The following is a 23050-nucleotide window of genomic DNA, read 5'->3' on the forward strand; positions in this document are numbered from 1 at the left end:
TGAAGCGCAGTGCGCACCGGGAGGTGTAGTTTTCTAGGTATTAACGGCTGCTGTGCCGGAGCGTGTCGGAAACTACAACTCCCAGGATTCCTTTCGCGGGGCCGTTAAACGGCACGGGACGCCTAGTAACTGGGAGACGGTTTGAATAATCCGGAGCGGAGGAAAGAGCTAGAAGCTGCGGGTGAGAGATACATTAATGTCATTATATCTAACACCCCATATACTGTGTGTATATATATATCATATAAAAGACCTGGGAGTGCCTGGCTTTCAGGGAAAAGGGTGCCCTTTAGTTGTGTATCATCATTTTATATATTTTTCGCTCAATCCCTATGAACATTCGCACTATTGTAGGTCTGTTCTGTTGATTAACACTATATAAGAAGCGCAATGTAGACAAGCAACTGATGTTAAGTAAATTTATGTCACTGTAATGTGGCAACAAGTCGCAGGGAGGTTCATGGTCATTCAACGAGAAATAGGAGATTTTCCTTTGTAGCGCGGAAAAGTGTTACGCTTATAGTGTCGGTGACGCCACGCTGCGGTCGCTGCAAAAATCAAATTGAGATGATTTCCAGCGATCGTGAATAAGGCGTCGCGCGACGCTTACAATAAGCGCACGCGACGGCGGCAATGCATTTGTTTTGACGCGTATAAGCGCAGCCTTAAACTGTTGTAATCTAATCTGAGACACTAAAATTACTATAAAGTTTGAGATCAAAGTATGGTTAAAAATGTCCGCCTGCTAAAACGCCCGCCCGAAGACGAGAACGCCACCGTGTGATTGCATCATCGATAGCGCTGCTCCCACTTCTAAACGATACATTGTATTGCAAATTAGTTTTTTTTCAGCCTTCCTCCTGGTGACCATCCTTTATTAGCAAACATTTTATGTCAGTGTTTTGGACCATAATTCATGCTCTGCCTCAAGCACTTTGTGACATGTTTACCTTCTTCACTAAACACCATTTTGCAACTACGCACTGGATGAGGTCATCACGCCGTCACCAATTCCAAAGAATATTTATATGTTTATTAATATATTCTTAGATGTAGTAATCTGCTGTGACAGACCTATAAATGCTCAGATTTTCATGAAAATGTAGTGATTTTTCTGCAAGATAAATTAAGTGGTCCGATCTATACTGTGTATATATAAACTTCAGTGGTTTCCAACTTTTTTTTGGTTAAGGAACCCTATGTGAAATTCTGAGGAACCTCAAATCTATATAATAGCATGTCTGAGATCAGGTGCATTGTAAGGAACCCCAACCCTCTCTAATAGCACGTCTGAGATCAGGTGCATTGTAAGGAACCCCAACCCTCTCTAATAGCACGTCTGATATCAGGTGCATTGTAAGGAACCCCAACCCTCTCTAATAGCACGTCTGAGATCAGGTGCATTGTAAGGAACCCCAACCCTCTCTAATGGCGTGTCTGAGATCAGATGCATTGTAAGGAGCCCCAACCCTCTCTAATAGCACGTCTGAGATCAGGTGCATTGTAAGGAACCCCAACCCTCTCTAATAGCACGTCTGAGATCAGGTGCATTGTAAGGAACCCCAACCCTCTCTAATAGCACGTCTGAGATCAGGTGCATTGTAAGGAACCCCAACCCTCTCTAATAGCGTGTCTGAGATCAGGTGCATTGTAAGGAACCCCAACCCTCTCTAATGGCGTGTCTGAGATCAGATGCATTGTAAGGAGCCCCAACCCTCTCTAATAGCACGTCTGAGATCAGATGCATTGTAAATTCTTCTGTTTTCGGTACAATTTTAAAATGACCTGAAAATTACAGGGAACCCTTTTGGAATGCCCGGGGAACCCAAGGGTTCCTTGGAACCCTGGTTGAAAAACACTGATCTATTTACATTGCTCTGGACAACCCAGGCACCAAACGGACTGCAGTGTGCCTGACTGGATATGTTTCTATTGTATGAAATACTACAACACTGTATACTAAACTAACACAGGGTTCCTTTTTTACATGCTGTGAGCAATGAGCCTTTCCTCCCCTATTAATGCTGTTGCACTCCAGTGATGTAGATTTCCTGGAAGTGTTAAAAAGGAAAGTGTGTCCGTCTCCCTGTGCAAGACTGGGGCAAAAAACACCGGATTCATCAAAGAAAAAAATATATTGCAATCGGTTGCTTTTTTTCCCCTCAAGTTTTTATGTATTTGTATTTCTCATATTTGCAGCCGGGAGATTCCAATAAAGCGATCCCGACGTTTTTGCTGCCTAGTGATTTATTGTGTGTTATATAATTTGTACGGATAAATGAAGTCCTTTAGCCCCAGAGGATCCAGCAACGTGTTGCGTGGTAGTTACAATTATAAATGTATTACAGTATTTATTTTCTTCGTGACCGTGAAATATCTGCTTGTTTTTTCCAGGCATCGACTCATCCAGGCAAGCGGCAGAACCATGAACTGGGACACGCAGCTGGACTCCATACTGACAGCAACAGACAGCAACATGGCTAAAATCAAGGTCCGAAGCTAAGGGGCATCAGTGCCCGGTGCAAAAAGAAAGGCCATAGTGACTGTATGTTTGTGTGTGACGTAAATCACAGGGTGGGTCAGTTGCAAATGTGAAATAAATAAGCACATGGATGATGCACATTGTCTCACATTTGCTTGTGTTGTGTATCTTTGTATGTTCTGAAATAGATTAAGCAACCTCAGACTAATGACACCACGTTTATTGACAATTTAGCAATGTATTAATATGCAGTAATTACACAGTGAGTATAAATATAGGGGCAATACGGCTTTAATTTATATTGGTTGTATTGGCAAATATATACTAAACTAATCAGGTGCCTCTCTTAATATTTCCATACGTAGTGCCCACCCCTACTTATAACAGAAAATAATCTTATTTTAACGTCTTGCAGCCTTTTCTAAATCGTTGTACTTATTGAGACTTTCTCCTCTTCCAAAATACGTTATTTAAAAATTATATATAAATAAAAAAATAATGAATACAGTTATTAGAGGCGCTCGTGCAGTTTCTGGGGAGGGTGGAGGGACTTTGACTAATACAATAATTGCAGAGGTTCAAATCTCCAGTCCTCAACGACTGCTAATAGTGCAGGTTTTACGCATACCCCTGCTTCAGCACAGGTGGTTCAGTCAAAATGATTGGGCCACCTGTGCTAATGTGAGGATATATTAAAACCTGGATTGTTAGCGGTCCTTGAAGACTGGAGTGGGAACCACTGCTTAGTTCAGGAGTGGGCAACTCCGGTCATCAAGGGCCACCAACAGGTCAGGATTTAAGGATATCTCTGCTTCAGCACAGGTGGCTCAATCAATGACTGAGCCACCTATGCTGAAGCAGGGATATCCTTAAAACCTGACCTGTCGGTGGCCCTTATGGACTGGAGTTGGCCACCCCAGGCTTCGTTTGTTCCGTGTGAGCTCCAGCAGAGCGGCGGCTCTACTTTATAATTGGTGTATATGCTTTCCCTATAACTTCTCCCTTACTTCACCTTCTGTCTGATTTCCTAATTACAGGAGAGACTGTACAGCAGAGACCTCGCTCAAAGTAAGTCTGTATGTTTGTGTGCTAGAAAGCTCCTCTGGCACTGAAAGGGTTAAATGATTCTGTGCTACTAAAGGTATACTAAAAGTACTTACAAGACTGTAACAATGGTATTTGGGACCAAGACTAAATTTTTAAAGCTTCCAGTGACTGAGCTCCAGATCAGAACCAACGCTAACACCACCCTAAGGCCTTGCCCCCGCTGCCTTCTACAGCGCCAGCTGTGGCGGACGCTGCACGGACGAGAGCCCTCCCCTCAATGGCGCCGGACCCGCTGCGAGGGGGGGCCGCAGCGCTCGGGCGAGAGATGCTCCTGCTCTCAATAGAATTGAGAGCAGGACTCGCGTTGAGCGATAAGGCACGCCCCCGGCGGTTCAGCCAATGAGGGCGAACCTGCCGGGTGACGTCATGGCCGCGCCCCCGTAACAGAAAAACTGAATTTTACAATTACATTTACTAACAGTCAATTATGATAAAACTGTCACGTGTAACATTGTATTGTAATTAGATGCTTATTTTCAGTATTATTGGAACTTAAGAAATGTCACAATTGATAAAATGATGTGGTACCCCAGCAATGGAATCATCTCTATAGGGGTGCCCTGTGGGGCAGAAAAGGTTGAGAGACACGCTATAGACCCTAAAATCTGTGCTATTCTGCGCACATCCAGGAGAACGTCACTTTGATTTTCCAAATGGGAAGACGACTCTCTATGAAGATGCACCAACGAAACCTGACGTCCCATGTGCTTCCTGTGTACGGAGCTTCAACAGTGGGGTCTCTTCTGAGGACATTGTGGACATGAGCAGTCAGCTACTGTCACAGGCCAAGGTTATATATCACTGCTATTGAACACCTGTATATATAATGGGGAGTAATACCATGCTGCCCTTACATTGTACTTCTGTTAATCAGATAGAACGTCCCAGCAAGTATGTCAGCCGTATCTTCACTGTTATTCTGTTCTTGTAAATTTGTGACAATATTGTTGCTATGAACATAATATTTAAAAATAAAATGTAGTTGTACGGGGCTCCAAAATAGGTATTGGGCCATTTTGAGGCCATTTGATCAATATGAAAAGTTATGCTTTAAGCATGTGAAGGCATTTTCAATCAAATAGCAAGTTTAATAATGACGCATCATGCTCACCGTAGAAACGTGTACATTGAAAAGGGTCCTAAAGATATAATATACACCTTTAAACTAGCATTACCTTCAAAATCCTATTTGTTTTTAATAGATCCGTTGTGTAGTATTAGATAATACGCACTGCCTTCCCCCACACACTCTTTATGACCTTTTTTAAGGAGTTTTAATTAATTACGCGTCCTTGGGTTGCACTCATTTAGGAAGCCACAGCAATTCCTCTTTTGAAATAAGCCGCCATATTGCGTGCCCCGGGAAGCAGAATCTTTGCCGATCGATCACAGGAGAACGGATCAAACGGTAGCTTAGATAATTACATTGCCTTACAGTTATAGCTCTGCTGCATCTATTACAGCTAAAACATACCAAGAGCTAATGCCACTTTATGCACATTGGTATATATGTAAATGGGGGGTGGGGAGGGTAACATTTAAATGCTAAGAAGATGGAGGAGCATAAACCTGGAACCCGACAGTAGAGATGGGTTGAGCAGAGTCCAGTACAGTCATGGGATTCCGATATTCATTGTGTAAATACAAGTACAGAATAGAAGGAATGATGCCGGAGGGTGACTAATCTCTATTAATCCGTTGCTATGTATCTGGGTTATGAATGGCTTCCTAGTCAACATGAGAATTATCACTCCTTGGTTCCAATGGGTCAAAATAACCTTTCCTCCGCAGATGATCGCCTCCCTTCATCAGGCTATAGGCAGGCTGGATCGAGACCGGGAATATCAGCAGCACAGAATGCAGAGCCTGGAAGGTAGGAGGCCGGTACCTGTGTGTAAGGGCTTCTGCAAAATAAAATGTAACATACCACCAATGGGATATTGGCCCATATTTACTAAACAGTCTTCTGCCGTAAGGCACTTTCCAGCGCTAGAAAACACCTTGCAAGCCTTTTAACTTGTGTTATGGCTTAGCACCACTATGGATATATGGCCCATTGTCTTTTGCATTATCTTAAAATACGCTAATAGACACATTGTTTCTGGAATAATAAGCACCCTGCAGGGGCAGGTTACAAGGTCCAGTTGTCTCTGAGTTATGTAGAATGATGCTGAGAAGAACACACGCGTTAACGGCTTCACTGCAAAACAATGCGATGCTGGCAACAATGCGGTTAAATATAAAAAAATGTGTGTGATAGATAATATATATAATTCTAATTTCAGAATGTTTGTCTCCTTATGCGCGCCCAAACTATAATACCTAGAACAGCCAAACTTACTTGGAAAAATTACTTTATGTATCAAAATAAGGCGACCTGTCATGGTGTGGATCTCTCGAGCACTCCAAAGGGGCTGCTAGGAACGTTAGAGTTATTATAATTTCTCAAGCTAGTCACCCACTGGGTGTTGTACTTGGTAGGCTATGTATCTGGCATGTGGCATCATACTGGTGACATAAAAATACACACAGCCTGGTGGCTGATAAGGAGAGACATCGCTATAAAGTTTACACTGAAAGCAGACAAAGAAAGAGAAAGTCAGTTGGCACATGATGAGAAAGTAAAAATGCCGGAGAAGGAGAGAGAGGCAGGAAGAATGGGGGACATCGGGTAATAAAGGAAAGTGATGGATGGGAGAGAGATGAGAAGGGGAATAGGGAGGGTGAGGGAGAGAGACCCGTGCAAAGCAGGACTTTATGACGTCCGAGTAGTGCAGCCTGTGTGAAGTTGGACACTTTAGCTAGTGTATGGAGCAGTGTTTTTCAACTAGGAAGCCTAGGGTTCCCCGGGAATCCCTAAAGAATTTACAATGCATCTGAAGTCAAACACGCTATTAGAGAGGGTTGGGGTTCCTTAGAATTTAACATAGGGTTCCTTAACCAAAAAAAGGTTGTAAACCACTGGTATGGAGAGAGGGAGAGAAGGGTAAAGTCATTGTTTTATCCACCTAAACCCTTTCACTTCCAGAGGTGCATGCAAAGACGTACGAGGAGGGTTTAACCCCTTACGTGACGTAATGTTTGTTGAAACAAAAACCGAACTCCCCTGTTGTGTTCATGAGAGATGTATGTATTCATGGGCAACAGTAATCTGTTTTTTGGGGGGGTGTCTTTAACAGAGGAGATGTGCAGGCTTCGGGGGCTTCAGGGGGACGTGTGCGACTCCGTGCTGGAGAAGAAGGTGCAGGGACTTAGACAAGAGCTATCCGATCAACTGAGACACCTACGGGAGAAAGCGAGGGACCCTCTAGAGCAGAGCCCGGGACAGCGCTGTACAGCCAGCATCATACAGGAAGTGAATGAGAAGTAAGCACCTCCCCCTCAACTCTGTCGGGTTGGAATAGTCCGTGCACACTGCTGGGAGGGTCGTCTGGTAAAGGGAAGATGTGAACAAAAACAATGGGGAGATGTGTGTAAATGATCCGCTCTTGGCACTTCTACGTGTAGTTACTACAGTGCAACAATCTAGAATCCTACAGTAAGGTGCAGGTTCTTCAACAAATATGACAGTTTCCATTATTCCTGTATTAACAAATAGTCACATTAAAGGAATAATTACATGTCTTCCAAATACAAGTTCAAAAGTCTTGATGCAGTAAAACAGCTGTTGCCAGAACTGGGTTTTCTAAAGAAATATTGACGTAAAATCCAATTTAGAAGGGTTTCTAAATGTGCTGCTGTTTATGCATTCCCAATGTACACAGTTGTCAGAGAGATTTTAAGATCTCCAGCACTTACAGACAGGATTTCAGCCTGTTACAGATGTATGGGGGGGGGGCCAGCAATGCAAATTAACCCAACTGTCACGTTTCGTAACGTTGCTATTCCTGTGTATTACAGCAAAAGACTCCTTTGGAAAGAGTATGAAAGTCTGCGGAAAGACATTGACTACCTCCACCAAAGACTGCGTAAGTGTAATCCTAATCAGAATCCCAACTGCGGTGGGTCTGGATTTAGAGCTGCGGCGTGTAAACAAATTGCAGACAAACTGCAGTTGATTAGCAAATTCTTCTTGTAACAGTTAGTGAGTGGCAGGGCTTATCACCAATGTGCTTGTTGCCCTCCATCAATGGTGAAAGCATGGGCTGCTATGACAACAAAGGGGATTAATTGCCTCTAGATTACAATGTCACAGGGCGCCAATCACAATTTACATCTCCTGGTTTCCAATTACTTTCATGTTCTAGTTGGTACAAACACATTCACTTTTTTCTGTTACAGTATAATGTATCACTGCTTTTGTTAACTCCTTTCTCATTCCCCAAACATACTGTCCTGTGACCATTGCAGCCTCATTCTGCAGGGACCACAGGCCTTTGTTACCCGTTTTCCTTCCACCCGGCAGGCCGACAGGAGGACGACATGCTGCGCCAGCTCTCGGAGGGGCAGGAGGTGAAGCGAGCGCAGGACAGGAATGCTAAGGTATGAGCTGTGTGTGTGTGTGTGTGTGTGTGTGTGTGTGTGTGTGTGTGTGTGTGTGTGTGTGTGTGTGTGTATGTCACACTTTGTTGTAAATGTTGTTGCAATGAACTACACAATTTTCTGCAATATTTTGACAGGAGGGATGGGGCTTTACTGTCACATTAAACACATTGCAGGGTCTCTCTGGCAGTGAAAGGGGTAAATTGCCAAAATCCATAGGGAACTTTGTCTATCGGAAATATAAGATACCTTCCTTGTTTCTGTGCTCGTGTTCAGGTGCTGGAGGGTTTGCTGAGCAGTCACCACACGCAGACAGTGGAGCTGAATAGAACAAGGTCTGAAACACAGGGAGTGCAACGAGACCTGCTGCAGATCAGGTACCATCCGAGTTATCCTAAAATTCTAATGCAGGAAGGAGGTTCATCGACAAAATCCTTCTTGGGGTCAGTAAGTCCGAAGCTCTGACGCGTCCAATCGTTAGAGCTCTGCCTTGGCGCCAGATTGTCCAGGGTTATATTGTGCACAAATTTCAATTGGAGAAGTATAGGGAAGAAGAAATGATTCTGTGTGCAGAATGGTAAGAACAGAATACATGGATTAAAGAGGTAATCTAAACATCACTTTAGAAGGAAGGATGGTCCCAGGGGGGGCCTTGGCGGAGCACTACCGAAGAGAAGGAGGGGGCTGCAACCAGTAGTGGATAAAAATGATTTATTAGGTGGTCAAATTTGATAAAGGGACGCAAGTCCCGAAACGCGTCAAAGTGACCATGTACTTCTGTTTGACCACCTAATAAATCATTTTTAGCCACTACTGGTTGCAGCCGCCAAGGCCCCCCCTGGGACCATCCTTCCTTCTACTATGCTGGACGTGATGCACCCACTGAACAAGGACAGAGCTGTGCTGCAAGAGGGAGATCTCAGTATCATGGACTGATATGGTATGTACATTTTGGTTTTGCTGGGGCTAGTTTGGGACCTTTATGGTATATATGGAGATCTGAGCTAGCCACACAGCGTTACCAGTACTCATATACCACTGCATATATTGCCAATTTGAGTCTCCCATAGCACTTATCACTGCTCTTATACACCTTGATCAAAGACTTATACTTAATTATATATACACATCCTTGGGACAGCTGAGACCCGATCATTGGGAGAATATCCCTCACCCATCTTAAACATCACTTTAAACAAAAAAAAACAAATCTATATATATTTTTACTTTTAATATATGCAGCTTTTGATTACCTTTATTGAAAAATTACCTGAGCTGCTTCCAGGGTTCACTTAATGGCTGCCTTTCAGTTTCAATCAGGCAACAAATTATCACAAACAGGAAAGCGTTGCAAAGATCTTTTACTGCTTGGGAGGGGGGCTAAAGCCTGCTATAGAAATCAAAGTATGTACAATATATTAAAACTCAATAACAATGGCATTAAGTTGAGTTGAATAAAAAAAAAATGTAGTAAGTATCTAATACCACAGAGCAGATTTATTTAAAAAAAAAAAACATGTAGGATATTGCTTGGATTGCTCCTTTATTGTATGAATATGCAAATCTCTGTGAAATCTTTACAGATCCATGATTGGGGACATCAATGAAGATGTGAGAATTCTCGAGGGAAAAGTGTACGCTCATTCAGTCGGGAAAGACAGAACTGGTAGGTGAGATGAGAAACCAAAGCCTGTTTTTCCCTAACCCACTAGCAGGATGAAAATTTATCTTCGTACATTTAATAGAACTACTTGGCTTTTCTTCGTGTCACACTGAGAGCTGACATTATCAATTCCTAAGCAGGTAAATGCCATTCCTTGCACAATCTACATGTGCATATTCTTTATGGAAATTAGTGTCAATTGGCCCTTGTCTTTCCTAAAGTTTCTCTAACTATTTTGGTTTAGATTAAAGCAATATTTTTTTTTTAACTGCCCTAATAATCTTCCCAGTAAAGATAAAAAAAAATTGATATTACTGCACTCCTTTTTTCTTTTTGGGTAACCATAGAATTTTAGATTTGTGCTGGTGCTGGTTTTGAAGTATGGCTGGGATCCCACCGCTGCCATCAATTGTAGAACTGGGGAAAAAGTCTTCTAATGCCGCACTGTTCAGAAGTCTCATCACAAGACATCATTACAATATTTGCTTTATTACAATATTTGCTTTATTAGTAGAAAGTTTAAGCGCTCTATGGCCTCGTCCATGGTGATGGAGCGTTCGTGAGTGCGTATGCTGCGCGATGAGTTACATTAGGGCTATGAGAAAGTCTATGCACATGCACGTGAGCGTCGGCAGGAGCTATGCTTGGAGAGACAAAAAAAATTGTCTTGGAAGCAAGGTGGCAGGGTCACGTAAGCGGTTTAATGAGGGCGAACCAGCTCCGTGATGTCATTGCCACGCCCCCAACATGGCTCCTCGTCGCGTGACGGCAGGGTCACGTGTGCGGTTTAATGAGGGCGAACCAGCTCTGATGTCACTGCCACGCCTCCTCGTCGCGTCTGCAGGCAAGAAAATCTCCTGCTACAGGCTAGTGTGACACCGCACAAACGCTCGCACCTGCGCAAGCCTACACCATGGACGCGGCGTAAGTTCTATTAGAGGAAGGCTATGGGTTTTGGTTCAGAGAGAGAGCTGAGAGAGAGAGAGCTGGATGGTAAGAGGTTGTGTGTTATGGTTCCTTAGTTTGGGGTGGATAATAAGGAGGGAGTATGTTGTAGGACTTGTGCTGGATGTGAAGGGGAGACGGTGGGACGTTTATTCCATCCCCTAACGTGTATACATGTACAGAACGAGCCAAACCAACAGTGCGGAAAAAGAAAAGCATCCGGTCGTCCTCTTCGGGGGAAGACACTGCTTCCCAGATCAGCCTGGGTGACATCAGCTCCGAGGACACATCTTACAGCCTGGATGTCCCGGCTCCCTCTTATGGTAAGTACGGTCTGACCACGAGCTAAGAAAGGTTTTATGTACGGATATTTAAGATTGGCAACAGAAAAAGGTGTTAATCACCTTCCACTTAATGTCCACATACACCATTTGTGAACAAACTGGCACAACTTTAATAAGATTGATCTCTTCAATACCGGAGGGATTATTTCCAAGCAGTCTTCACATTTGTGCGGGCGTCTGTGTGTGCTGGTTAATCTACTTGTTATAAAAACTTGTTCTCCCTCTAACGGCCCTATTCTAAATACGCCGAATCAGCAGTTAAGCCCAAATATCCTGATCGACGTCAATAGGGATTTATTTATAAAAACGACTGCTTCAGCATATGTAGCATTACCCCCCCTCTAAGACCAAACCTTTGCATATGCAAATGGTTAATGTGTAGTGTTGTGTAAACCCTGCTTTCAAAACCAAGGGGAGATGTATCGAAAACAACCTGCAATGAGTTTTTATCAAACTGGTTGTGATCCGCAGGCTCCAGAGATCAATCCAGCGCCAGCCGCGGGGTGGGGAGCAGAGACAAGACCAGAAGTAGCCTGAATGTAGACGACTTCAGTGATGACCTGGATGGACTTCCCGACAGCCCTCCTGAACTCAACTTTAGTGACCTGTGACTGCTCAGTACTGAGGTCCCTTTATTTGGAGGACCATGACTGAGGAGCTGGTTACCGACAGTGCCAGGGTTTATCCTGACTCTCTCCTTTTAGTGTGAAGCTGGACAGGTGCCAGCTAAGCAAAGACCAGACTGTTACCTGCAACAATCAGTGTGGGATGAAGAGTGGGGACAATAATCACTGACGGGAACAAGACTTTTATTTTTTATATGGTACAGAAGTTTATCTCCCTACGTCTAAGTGTGGAATTAATTTACACATCCACAGTGCGCCCCGTGATAATGGGTAACACACCAGAGCGGTGTTGCTTTTTGCTGGAATAAGTAGCAATAACTGCAGTGTTTCAAGCTGTAAACCATGGTACAAATGAACAAACCTTTTTAAAACCCACCTGCAAACTGTCACTGGTGGAGCAAATTATCAGGTGTCTTTGCGATCAGGATTATCCCATTAACCCCTTACCTGCTCCCTGGGACTGTAATACATTGCGGTACTGTTCCCTCTGGCAGTCAAATGTTGTTGTTGCTCAACTTCCAAATCCCCCATTTGGATCACTGGAGCCATAATAATTTCCTGCTGTTTGTATTGAATTCTGTAATCCTGTTTTGCTGCTAATAAGTTTTATTTCAGTAGATATCCGTGTACCATTCATTCCAAACGGTCGGGGTAGATGAATAGGTTTTCTTGGGTGTAGTTTAAAAGTAGCACGAATGTTTGACGTGCCGTAAAGACCTTTAGTGCAGGTACAATGTGTGGTTGTGAGCCAAGGGTGGGCAACTCCAGTCCTCAAGGGCAACCAACAGCTCAGGTTTTCAGGATATCCCTGCTTCAGCACAGGTGGCTGTCGAAGGTATGGGGGCCTGTGCTGCCACATAATTTTAATAAAAGGAAGAAGAAAAAAATAGATAACGTAGAGATTTGGGGAAAATAACTTTTATTTGAACAAGTAATAAAACTAGAAACGGGAAATCATTGAATGCAACTTTCACAAGTCCTATAACCCCTAAACAGACACAACCAAACTGGGCATTCAGTGGGATATTGGCAGAGAGCGGCCCTGAGCCGCTTGTGACATTGCACTCAGTCTGATACAATGTTCCTGGGTTTCAGAATATGTAAAGGTTAGGTAGTGACGCTACTATTTACCCAAGAAATGTGATGATTTCCCATGTCCTCTTTAGGGCAATGTCACTGACATAGGCATCAAACAGTCAACTGCGCAGAAAGCTCTATGAATCAGGTGGGGAAAAGACTTGAAATCCCTCTTGCAGCTTCTCTTCATCAAGGGGCGATCCAGGTCCCTCCCCAACACCGTGTGCAAACGAGAGGAAACAGAATACCGAGCGCATTGGGGCAGTATTCAATGATTTTATAAAGCAATGAAAGCAATATCCGCACGTACAATCCAGTGCTAAATGTGAAGGTAAACAAAAAGGGAGTCCCGCACATACAATGGCGTTCCTGCGTTGTCCGCGTTTCCACCAGGGTCTCAGCAGCCGGAGCTCAAACCGTGAGCGGGAGTTCACTGAAAAAGTACACTCAGAAAGAGAAGTATGAAATGCGTAGGGGTTTGTTCGAGACAGTGTCCTTTTTCGGCAGACGTCCGTTTCCAGTTTGACCTCCGGCTGCCAAGACCCTTATGAGGACCACGCAGGAACGCCATTGTATGTGTGGGAATCCTGGTTTTTGTCTTTATGTTCAAGTGTTAACACTGAATTATAAATGTGGATATTGCTTTTATTAATTATAGTTATTGAACACTGACCTCTGTACTGTCTTTTGTGGATCTGGGCTTAAAAAAAAAAAGTGCCAAGCTTTAGCATGCCTCAGCTCCCATTCATATGACTGGGAATATAGACGTGCTAAAGCCTGGCATCCTTTTGTGCATCTGGGCCGTGGACTTTGTAAGCGAGGTCTGGTTGCCCCCTACCATTTACAAGAACATTTATAAACCACGTCTTCACATTACTACTGCCTATAATAGGGTGAATTACAGAGTAGTGCTAAGTGGTGCAGGACGCTCACACTGCAGCTGCCTTTACTGGTGCCTGTTCTGTGCATAAATACCAGGTGTACAATGGAATGAAACTGAACCGTCACTGCTCTTAAAAGCCAGAGCAACAATTAAGTGTCCAAGGCATGATTCCTGGGGTAAAGGGATTATTAGGTGTTAATATAGCATGAGGGGACAAGTGAGAAATTACCCTATGTGCAGATATTGCAAAGAATGAATCCTCTGCTCCCTTCATAACTGCGCTTCAGTTTAGCAGATGAATGCAGCAATTGAACAAATAAGACCATTATATGATGATTGCCCCACAATCGGGATAGGTAGGTGCTTCTTTCTGCTCCTCGTCCTCGGGGGTTCCTGGAGCTTGAGTGAACCATGGACTATTTATTTGGGTTTTTAACTCCGGTGAAATAGCATATAATTCCATATTGTTTACAAACTGCAGCATAGTGTATGTGCTCTCTGGCAGTAGTCGGCGGTATTGGACATGTGAGGAAAAAGGCAATCTGATTAAAGAATTCCTGAAATGCCTTATTGCTATACGATTCAGTGCAGAAATGTTAATTAGCTCCTGTTTGGTTTCAAATCCCTTTGATCTGCTGCTCAGCATTTACATCATCCTTTTGCTGATGGCTTCTATGGTATCACTTCAAAAACGGTTCCTGTCATCCTTGTGAATTGATTGTAAAGAGTGCGTGTGTGTGTGGGGGGGGGGGGGGGGTGACAGGAGAACGTGACAAGCACACAAGCAAAATCTCACACCGAATCACTCGGCAAAGCAGTGCGGGAGATAGGTGTATGAAACAGTGTGGATATAAATTAACAGCAACCTCAGGGCTGCACCACTTGCCACCAATAACGTGTTCTGCAAGGGGGATCCTGTGCAGATGTCCTCCACAAGAACTTCATTTAAACTGCAGTGACTGAAGGCACGATGGGGACCTGGGAGAGGGAGGATGAAGTCTGGAAACCCCCTCCAGGCAGGTTCTCTTTGTTCCCGTGCACGCACACACACACAAAAAAAATAGGTATTTCTTTTTAGTCTTGTGCACAATAAGGATCACAGCTTTCGGGGCCTCCCCTCTAATAACTGTACAGAGACAGTGGGGTATCCTCCATCATGTCATCCTAAGAATGCAGAAGAAAACATGGTGAGTAACAATATAACACTAGAATAAGTCTGGTACTAAAAGGGCCCTGAGCCCATTGCTTTTTTTAAACGCATTACTTTCCTCTAGTAACGAGCTATATTCAAAACCGTATCATTGCAACTTAAAGACCGTATGCGCTTTAACAGATCATGACAGGTTTATCCTATTCTCCGGTACTTAAGCTTCTTGATGCCTTGCAAGTCAAAACGCATAACCCAGAACACAACCGCTGTCTCGTATTACATAAGCATGAGATCATGGAGTGATGAGTGCGAGATATTACCCACTGACAGTTCAGAGAGGAGCTGACTTATGTATCCGCTCGTTTACAGAAACTTCATTATGCTTAGTGATATAAAGAATTAAAAAAGTAACTAACAGGGATCCCTTTTCCCATTGACAGATACTGTCCTCCAGTGAATTCACTTGAAATAAAAGCAGATTAGTTCAGACGAAAATAGTCTACAATTTTTCTAAATATCATTTATGCATTTTATGTTTGAGAAGTAGAATCTGTTGATGTACAAGTCTGTACAACGCCGATAAATACGAGTCGTTTCTTTGACGGATAGAACGGAGCAATACGTAAATGATAATTATTTGCATGAATGGGTGTAGATCTACGTGTGACTTTTTTGCAATAAAAAAATGCTTTTCTTTTAACTGAGCATTTCATGTTATTCTGCATGGGAGTACTTCAGTATTATGTGATACCTTTTTTATTTGGACTAAAATGATATAAGACGAGCTTTCGAGAGTTCTCGCTCTTCCTCAGAAAGGGCAATACTGATTTACCGAGATTCCAAGAGTTAAACACAGATGTAAAAATCGAAGAGAATCTAAAACAAATGAGGTAGATAGAGGGGATAGTAAATATTATTCCATCTGCCTTAGATTGATCTCGGATTTTACAGTGTTAACCTCATGGACTCTTTGTAAATCAGTATTGCCCGTCCTAAAGAAGAGAGAACTCTGGAAAACTCGTCCTAAAATATCATTTGTTAGTCCACATAAATATGCATCACCTCATACTGAAATATTTATTCTGCACTATCGCAACTGGACTAACCCGCCTACTTCTATTTAATTCATGTTATACAAATAAGTCTATTTGAAGACAGAGGTAAGGATATATTTAATTGAATAATCGGTGAGCACTGGTATTATCAAATGTAACGAGATATACAGCTCAACCCCGTTATAGCGTGATCCACTAGACCACGGATCCGCATGTAAAGCGGTGATAACGTGGCTCTTGTTTTTAAAGGTTTTTGGCAAACTTCCAGGATTTGCAATGTGCGGGGATACACACACACACACGTGTAATCAATAATCCCTTCTATGCCATAGTTATACTGGGATTTGGGCTGCAGGAACAAAGAAAACGGAGCGGGTTAGAAAAATGGTGTAATCTCCAAAGTTCTGTACCATATTTAGCACAAGGAGAGAAGGGAAGTTAGACATGGAGGTGTCATATATCGCTATATACCTATATACTTGACATAGGGCATCATTAAATCAAGTGATTGTTGAAGGCTAATGAGAAGACAGATCCTAATCTAATAGGACATCCAGAAATTTAGATCAGGCTTTACCTGCATTGCCTAAGCTGCCCAGCCTTAGATGAGACAGACTCCATATGCATTCACCTATTTCCTGTGTTTTAGTCCTAGAGTTCTCAGGTTTTATATCCCGGCACTCATATCCTGGACCTCAGTAGCTCTAGAGATGTCATGCTCTGTTTCCTTTCATCTACACCTTAAACTGCCCTCGGTGTAACCTGCTCTGTACTCTTCTCTTACTCTGTATACCTCCATTCACTTGTTAGCCCCCACACATGGAGTGTTCAAGACACCTGGCCGTAAGCCACTGTCATTCTATCCTCTTGCATGAAATATAATTTGAGCCTTCACCTTAAAGCTGCATTTTCAGTTTCCCATTGAGTATTATTACTCTGTTACATAATGCTGTGAATGATAAAACTCCAAAAATGTCATTGGGGCCACACACACACACACACACACACACCACCCCCCCCCCCCCCCCCCCGGGTTCCCTGATCGCGACAGCCATTTTTTCCCTCTCACTACTATTCAATGCTTTATTGCTACCTACACATGGAGACCAAGACACCACCACTACCCCCTGCGCGATGGCTGACCCGTGGTGTCGGATCCCCAGCACCCTGCCCGGGTAAGTCCTGCGTGGGGGTGCTGCCGGGTCCCCTGATCGCGATGGCCATTTGTTTTTCATCGCGATCCCGGTTATAATGGGGTTCAGATCGATATAGAGATATCTCTATTTTTTTTTTTTCTGAGACAAATATGGCGACCTCAGCGGTGTATGGTCGGATCAGATGCTGGGTTTTGCCTTGCTTGTAATATCACTTTTTCATCTTTCTTTAGCTCGAATACGCACAATCCCCCTCATCTATCCAGCACTTCTTTCTCTGTCTGTCTTTCTCAACAGCCAGAGAATAACCTGGAAGTGTGTGGAGTGTTTAATTATCCTGTAAGATCAAGGTTTATTTAAACAACTGGATTTAGCGGCTGTAGTGTGGTGTAGCCATGCTTATGCTGCAGGGATGGTCTGGGCCGTGATCTGCGTGTTGGGTTGGCGCACTGTGCTCTCACCATTGGAAGGTCTTGCAGACGTCTGAATTCTGTCCGGCTGTTCCTCCGCCGGTACCGGTGAAAGCCCACGACAACCACGACCATTACAATCATGATGGTAAATATGGAAACGATCATCACAAAGAGTGGATTGGAGCTGTTTTTGGTATAATAACTTTGCTCTAAGTGCAGAGAAAACACAGGTCAGAAAACAACAGCGCTATAGACCGCATTGTGAGTACAATGACACACTTAACATCTTCACTGCCAAAGCAATGGCTTGAAACGAGGAGGCTAAACTGGTATTAGAATGTAAGCTCTTCGGAACAGGGACTCCATTTTCTAATGTTACTTCTATGTTGAGCGCTTATTCCCATGATATATTATGTCCCATGTATATGGATGGTGCTATATAAAGATATACATATAGCAACAGAATTCATTAACCCCACTACTGCCAGAGTTAAATAAACAATAAAGAAATGTAAAGTTATAGGGCTCTGACCCAAAAATATTGATTAAAATCACAAATTACGTCAAATGACACAGACCTCTACAATGTTATGTGATCAGCATTCGGGTTTTGAGACCTGTTCTTTTTGACCGCGATATATAAAAAAGAATCAGGACCTTTTCTGATAGAAATATACTTAACAATAAAAAACCCTGAAGTTTACAGTGCAACGGTGCAAGCAAAAGGGCCCCAGTTCTGCAACACTGGTGCGGCCTCCCAGCCAACTGCTTTCCTGCATACAGAGCAGCTCAGGAGTCTTCACTTTCTATTCTGCTTAACAGTCATGGGACCGATTTCCTGGAGTTCTACATTTGGCGCAGCGAGGCTGCACATTTTCCCTACTTAAAAAGAAGTGACCTACGGACTATGTTTACTAAACGGTGCCTCTACGCATCCTTCACTTGAATAAGACTACTGCTGCACTATGGCTTAGCCTCACCTGCACCCGGACGCTTGATGTCTGCAGTGTAATTGTTGTGTGATGCGGAATAGACCGGTGGAACCTGTGAGAGGTTTGCTGGTACACTCCGTCGTCGTCTTTACTACCCTTCTTGCATGTAGTGAAACCTTTGATCCTCCCCAATTTCTAACCTTTATTGCCTAGCTAGAGGCTCTGTTGTATCATAACCAAGTATTTAATATTCCTTTCGGCATGCTCTCCAGTACCTCCACTGGGAAGTTGTTCCATGCATCCAGTACACCTTTAGTGAAGTACTTTCTCACATGCCCCTGTGTCTTTCTCCTGCAGCATCAGAGCATAAGCTCTTGTCAAACAATAAACAGGTCTCACCTTTTTCATCATCTCCCACGTTCAGCACAGACGGCTTCTTCTGCCCCTCTGTCCTCATGGTGCGGGAGGTCATGGTGCTTCCCGTGGCAGGGCCGGTGGGACTTGCAGTGGTAGTTCTGAATACGCTGGTGGTGATCGCTGCCATCCAGGTTGTGTGAAAGGCAGAGGTCACAGTAGCAGCCTGCGTGGCGACTGCTGGTGGCTCCGTGTTGGACTGTGATTGAACTGCTGGGAGCCCCAGAGTGCTGAGGGAAGGTCTTTCTGTGACACTGTCCGTGGTCTCTAACATCATGGAAACATGAATCAGATGGTGAGACAGCTTAGCTAAATATCAAACATCCACATAATACAAGGCCCAGGTGCTCCCTGCAAGAGTCACTCTTTAAAATGTTTAAAAATGTGTTTGTGTAAATATATACTGTACATACACTTTCTCTTCTACATCATAACAGATATTTTCTCTTCTATATCATATACATATATATGATATAGAAGAAGCAGACACTCCAGGTCTTGTGAAAAACTAACAGAGGTTTAATACACAGGTATATTTTGACCTCCTCCAGTTTTCCTAGCACTGATCTAGTATCATAACACACAAGCCACTTGCACACCCAGACATTCGGTCATATTTACAAGCACTGATAGTGCACCTCAAGTGAATGCACCATAACGTGTCCCATGGCTTAGCAGTATTTAGTAAATATGGACCATTATGTCCCCATGTGATGAAAAGGGGGCAACTCAGTCAGCCACTAGACCCCTTCAGTTTAGTGTGATCATTGCACGTAATCGTGACAGTCTTAATAAGAGGTGTTATTCCAGTTACTCACTGCAGTACGGTCAGTGCCCCAGGACATACATTGGAGTGATGCCTCAGTCAGCTCCCCCAGTGCATAATCAGACTGCTAGTTACCTGTTATTTCCTCTGTCCTGGCTGTGTCAGTTGGCTGTAGCGCAGCAGTAAGCTGGGTGAGGATTGAACTGGTGATCTCTCCCTGCGGGCTGTTCTGTATTGGCAACGTCTCTCCCTGGTTGGATGCAGCTCCTTCACTCTCAGTGATGTTCTCACCCGGAGATGCAGTAACAGTGGATGTTGCATTGCCAGCTCCCCCTATATGGTTAGGGACCAAGACATCTGCCACAGGTTGCTCTACCACTGTGACATTCTCATTAGCCTGAGGTCGTGGAGTGGGATCCACATACTCCGATAGGCTGGAGATTCCGGTTACTTCGTGCACAGTATTAGAATCTTCCCAGGTAGGGGATGTCGCACTCAGAACCAGAGGGCTCTCCGTGAGGAGCGCAGAGTTCTGCCCATCATGCAGTTCCTGAGCTACACCTAATGCAGAAAAAAAGTGTGATAGCATGAAATGAGCAGGTCAGGTCATCAACCAGAGCACGTGTCATACGGGTACATTACTGTTTGAGGAGCAGTACCCTGTGTTCACAGTAGAGGGAGCTCAATGAATAACTGATGACCTTAGTACAGGGATAGGCAACTTGATATACCTCAGGGCTGCACATTACTCACATACACATACATATACTCAGCAGCGGATTTGAAAATACGCCGCCCTCTGGGCACTCCGCCGCTCTCCTCCTCCTGAATTGCGGCGTCAAATGACGCCACGGACATCACCGTCATGCCACACAGCGTAGCGAATGCCATTGTAACACGAGGTCATTTGAGACACGGTGTTACCATGGCAAAGAGATGCCGTGTAACGCCATGGCAATGTGGCGTCAAGTGACATGTTACCATGGCAATGCAACGCTGTGCGATGTCACGTTGGTGATGTCCGCAGTGTCATTTGACGCTTCAATTCATAAGACGGAGGGCAGCAGCAAGGAGGCAGCAGCCACAGCCAAGTGCCTTTCCACCAGGCCCAATGGCCACGAGAACGCGGCAAATGCATATCTGGGTGGACATTTTTGCTGCCCTATGGCCGGGGCTATTGAGAAATCCGCCACTGCATATAATATACAGGCAGAAGGAACATTGCAACCGCGGGTATGAGCAGAGCCGCCGACAGAGTTCCCGGACTAGAGTTTTGACCGCTGCCTCCCCCACCATATCGGCAGTCTTGCAAGCCTCCACTCCCCCATGTACTTCTCTCCCCTCCCTCTCTCTCTTCCTCATTCCCTTCCACCCCTCTCCACTATCACTCAATTACCCCCCACTCACTCAAACCTGCTCCCTTAACCCCCTCCTCACATTCCCTCATCCCCCCGTGACCCAACACACCCCACCATTACCCATACAATCCCACCCACACAATTCCCCCCCCAAATACACATACACTGTATTTATCAGCGCAGGAGAGGAGCGGGCAGTACTGTATTTATCAGCGCAGGAGAGGAGCGGGCAGTACTGTATTTATCAGCGCAGGAGAGGAGCGGGCAGTACTGTATTTATCAGCACAGGAGAGGAGCGGGCAGTACTGTATTTATCAGCGCAGGAGAGGAGCGGGCAGTACTGTATTTATCAGCGCAGGAGAGGAGCGGGCAGTACTGTATTTATCAGCGCAGGAGGAGCGGGCAGTACTGTATTTATCAGCGCAGGAGAGGAGTGGGCAGTACTGTATTTATCAGCGCAGGAGGAGCGGGCAGTACTGTATTTATCAGCGCAGGAGAGGAGCGGGCAGTACTGTATTTATCAGCGCAGGAGAGGAGAGGGCAGTACTGTATTTATCAGCACAGGAGAGGAGCGGGCAGTACTGTATTTATCAGCGCAGGAGAGGAGCGAGCAGTACTGTATTTATCAGCGCAGGAGAGGAGCGGGCAGTACTGTATTTATCAGCGCAGGAGGGGAGCGGGCAGTACTGTATTTATCAGCGCAGGAGAGGAGCGGGCAGTACTGTATTTATCAGCGCAGGAGAGGAGCGGGCAGTACTGTATTTATCAGCGCAGGAGAGGAGCGGGCAGTACTGTATTTATCAGCGCAGGAGAGGAGCGGGCAGTACTGTATTTATCAGCGTAGGAGAGGAGGGGGCAGTACTGTATTTATCAGCGCAGGAGAGGAGCGGGCAGTACTGTATTTATCAGCGCAGGAGAGGAGCGGGCAGTACTGTATTTATCAGCGCAGGAGCGGGCAGTACTGTATTTATCAGCGCAGGAGAGGAGCGGGCAGTACTGTATATCAGCACAGGAGAGGAGCGGGCAGTACTGTATTTATCAGCGCAGGAGAGGAGCGGGTAGTACTGTATTTACAGCGCAGGAGAGGAGCGGGCAGTACTGTATTTATCAGCACAGGAGGCCTCTGCACTGGGGAGAGAGGGAGAGGGCTGCTAAGGTGGCCAGCAGGTTAAGCTTCCGAGGGCTGCCTGTTGTTGGCCAATACCTTTGTAGTTTTACATCGGCAACATATATAGGAAATGCTATTAAATGCAATAAACTCTGCAGTGACATGCTTTCTGCCTGGGTCTCCAGCAGTTTGAACCCCAGGGACACCTCATTTTAGGAATCGGCTATTAATGCAAAACCTGAAAGTGTGTGTCCTGGAACAAGATTCACAGTTCTGTTCCTTCCCCCCTTCTTTGCAGCTCTGCCTGCTAGCCCTTTATTTAGAAGTACTTTCCCTGCAGTTATAATTCCCAGTGCAGGTGGAAATGGATACTTTTAGATATTTTCTCTATCTCCAAGCTTGCTGGAGTTGGTTGCTATGACAACCCCTGTAATTCCCCTGGCATAGTGGACTGTTCCATTGCCCCCTGCCTGTATTCACAGTTTACTCAGCCCAGTCTCTCTTCCTGTGAGACACCCTCCATTTTATTTCCTTTCTACCTCAGCAAGGTAAGTAAGCAATACTCATGCCTTCCACCTCTTGATAAGAGTATCGGTTTTTTTTACTTTTCCCCCCCCCACTATAAGCACTCTCACTGTAGAGAAGCCCTCTCTCATTACACCACCATCTGCAAGTAACTTTGTACATCTGATGCTTTCCAATAAAGTAAGAAAAGATAAAGAACTTGTGGTGCTTGTAAAAGGAACTAGTTAAAGCTGCAGTTCATGCAATATCCGGCATGTGTGTTTTTTTTTTTAATAAATCAGTTCTGTAGTAAGAAAAAATACTTTTAGCATTTTCTGTTTAAAAAAAAAACAATTTTGAAAGACCAATTTTCTTGTATTCTATTTTTAAAAGCATGCTTGTTGCTATAGCAACTATTTACATTCCCCATATTTAAAGATGTCGCCAAACTTTGCCGATCAATACACGGAGAACAAATTGACCGGCAGCTATGCAGCTCTTTAGGTAAGTAGAGATTGCCCACATGAAACTATTGAAGTAAAAAAAAAAAAGACTGAACTGCAGCTTTAAGCTATCTGGTCATACTT

At 44.3% G+C, this 23050-nt stretch overlaps 2 protein-coding genes across 5 annotated transcripts in view; one reads left to right on the forward strand and one right to left on the reverse strand.

The window, feature by feature from the left end:
* The first annotated feature begins 28 nt into the window (after window positions 1-28).
* Window positions 29-13477, forward strand: CCDC159 (coiled-coil domain containing 159). 4 transcript variants are annotated; one of them, XR_012804062.1, is made up of 12 exons: window positions 29-181; window positions 2395-2491; window positions 3520-3550; window positions 4219-4379; window positions 5381-5462; window positions 6769-6955; window positions 7490-7557; window positions 7953-8071; window positions 8348-8448; window positions 9655-9741; window positions 10862-11002; window positions 11495-11633. XR_012804062.1 is itself a non-coding variant. In XM_075616140.1 (12 exons), exons 2-12 carry the CDS (start codon window positions 2426-2428, stop codon window positions 11632-11634), a joined length of 1179 nt encoding a protein of 392 aa, XP_075472255.1. In that variant the 5' UTR covers window positions 29-181; window positions 2395-2425; the 3' UTR covers window positions 11635-13477. The 4 variants fall into 4 exon arrangements, 3 of the variants coding, with proteins under 3 accessions (XP_075472255.1, XP_075472256.1, XP_075472257.1); XM_075616140.1 differs by having other exon boundaries at window positions 9655-9737; window positions 11495-13477; XM_075616141.1 differs by having other exon boundaries at window positions 7995-8071; window positions 9655-9737; window positions 11495-13477.
* LOC142503619 (uncharacterized) overlaps window positions 12552-23050 on the reverse strand; it is a 24820-nt gene continuing 14321 nt past the window's right edge. The window contains exons 2-5 of the mRNA XM_075616143.1: window positions 19629-20054; window positions 18713-18994; window positions 17430-17590; window positions 12552-14773 (exon numbers count right to left, since the gene is read on the reverse strand). Coding sequence (XP_075472258.1) covers window positions 14729-14773; window positions 17430-17590; window positions 18713-18994; window positions 19629-20054 — 914 coding nt within the window. The 3' untranslated portion in view covers window positions 12552-14728. The remainder of the gene's footprint in view (window positions 14774-17429; window positions 17591-18712; window positions 18995-19628; window positions 20055-23050) is intronic.

Source organism: Ascaphus truei, chromosome 10 (genome assembly GCF_040206685.1).
Source record: "Ascaphus truei isolate aAscTru1 chromosome 10, aAscTru1.hap1, whole genome shotgun sequence".
NCBI lineage: Eukaryota > Metazoa > Chordata > Amphibia > Anura > Ascaphidae > Ascaphus > Ascaphus truei.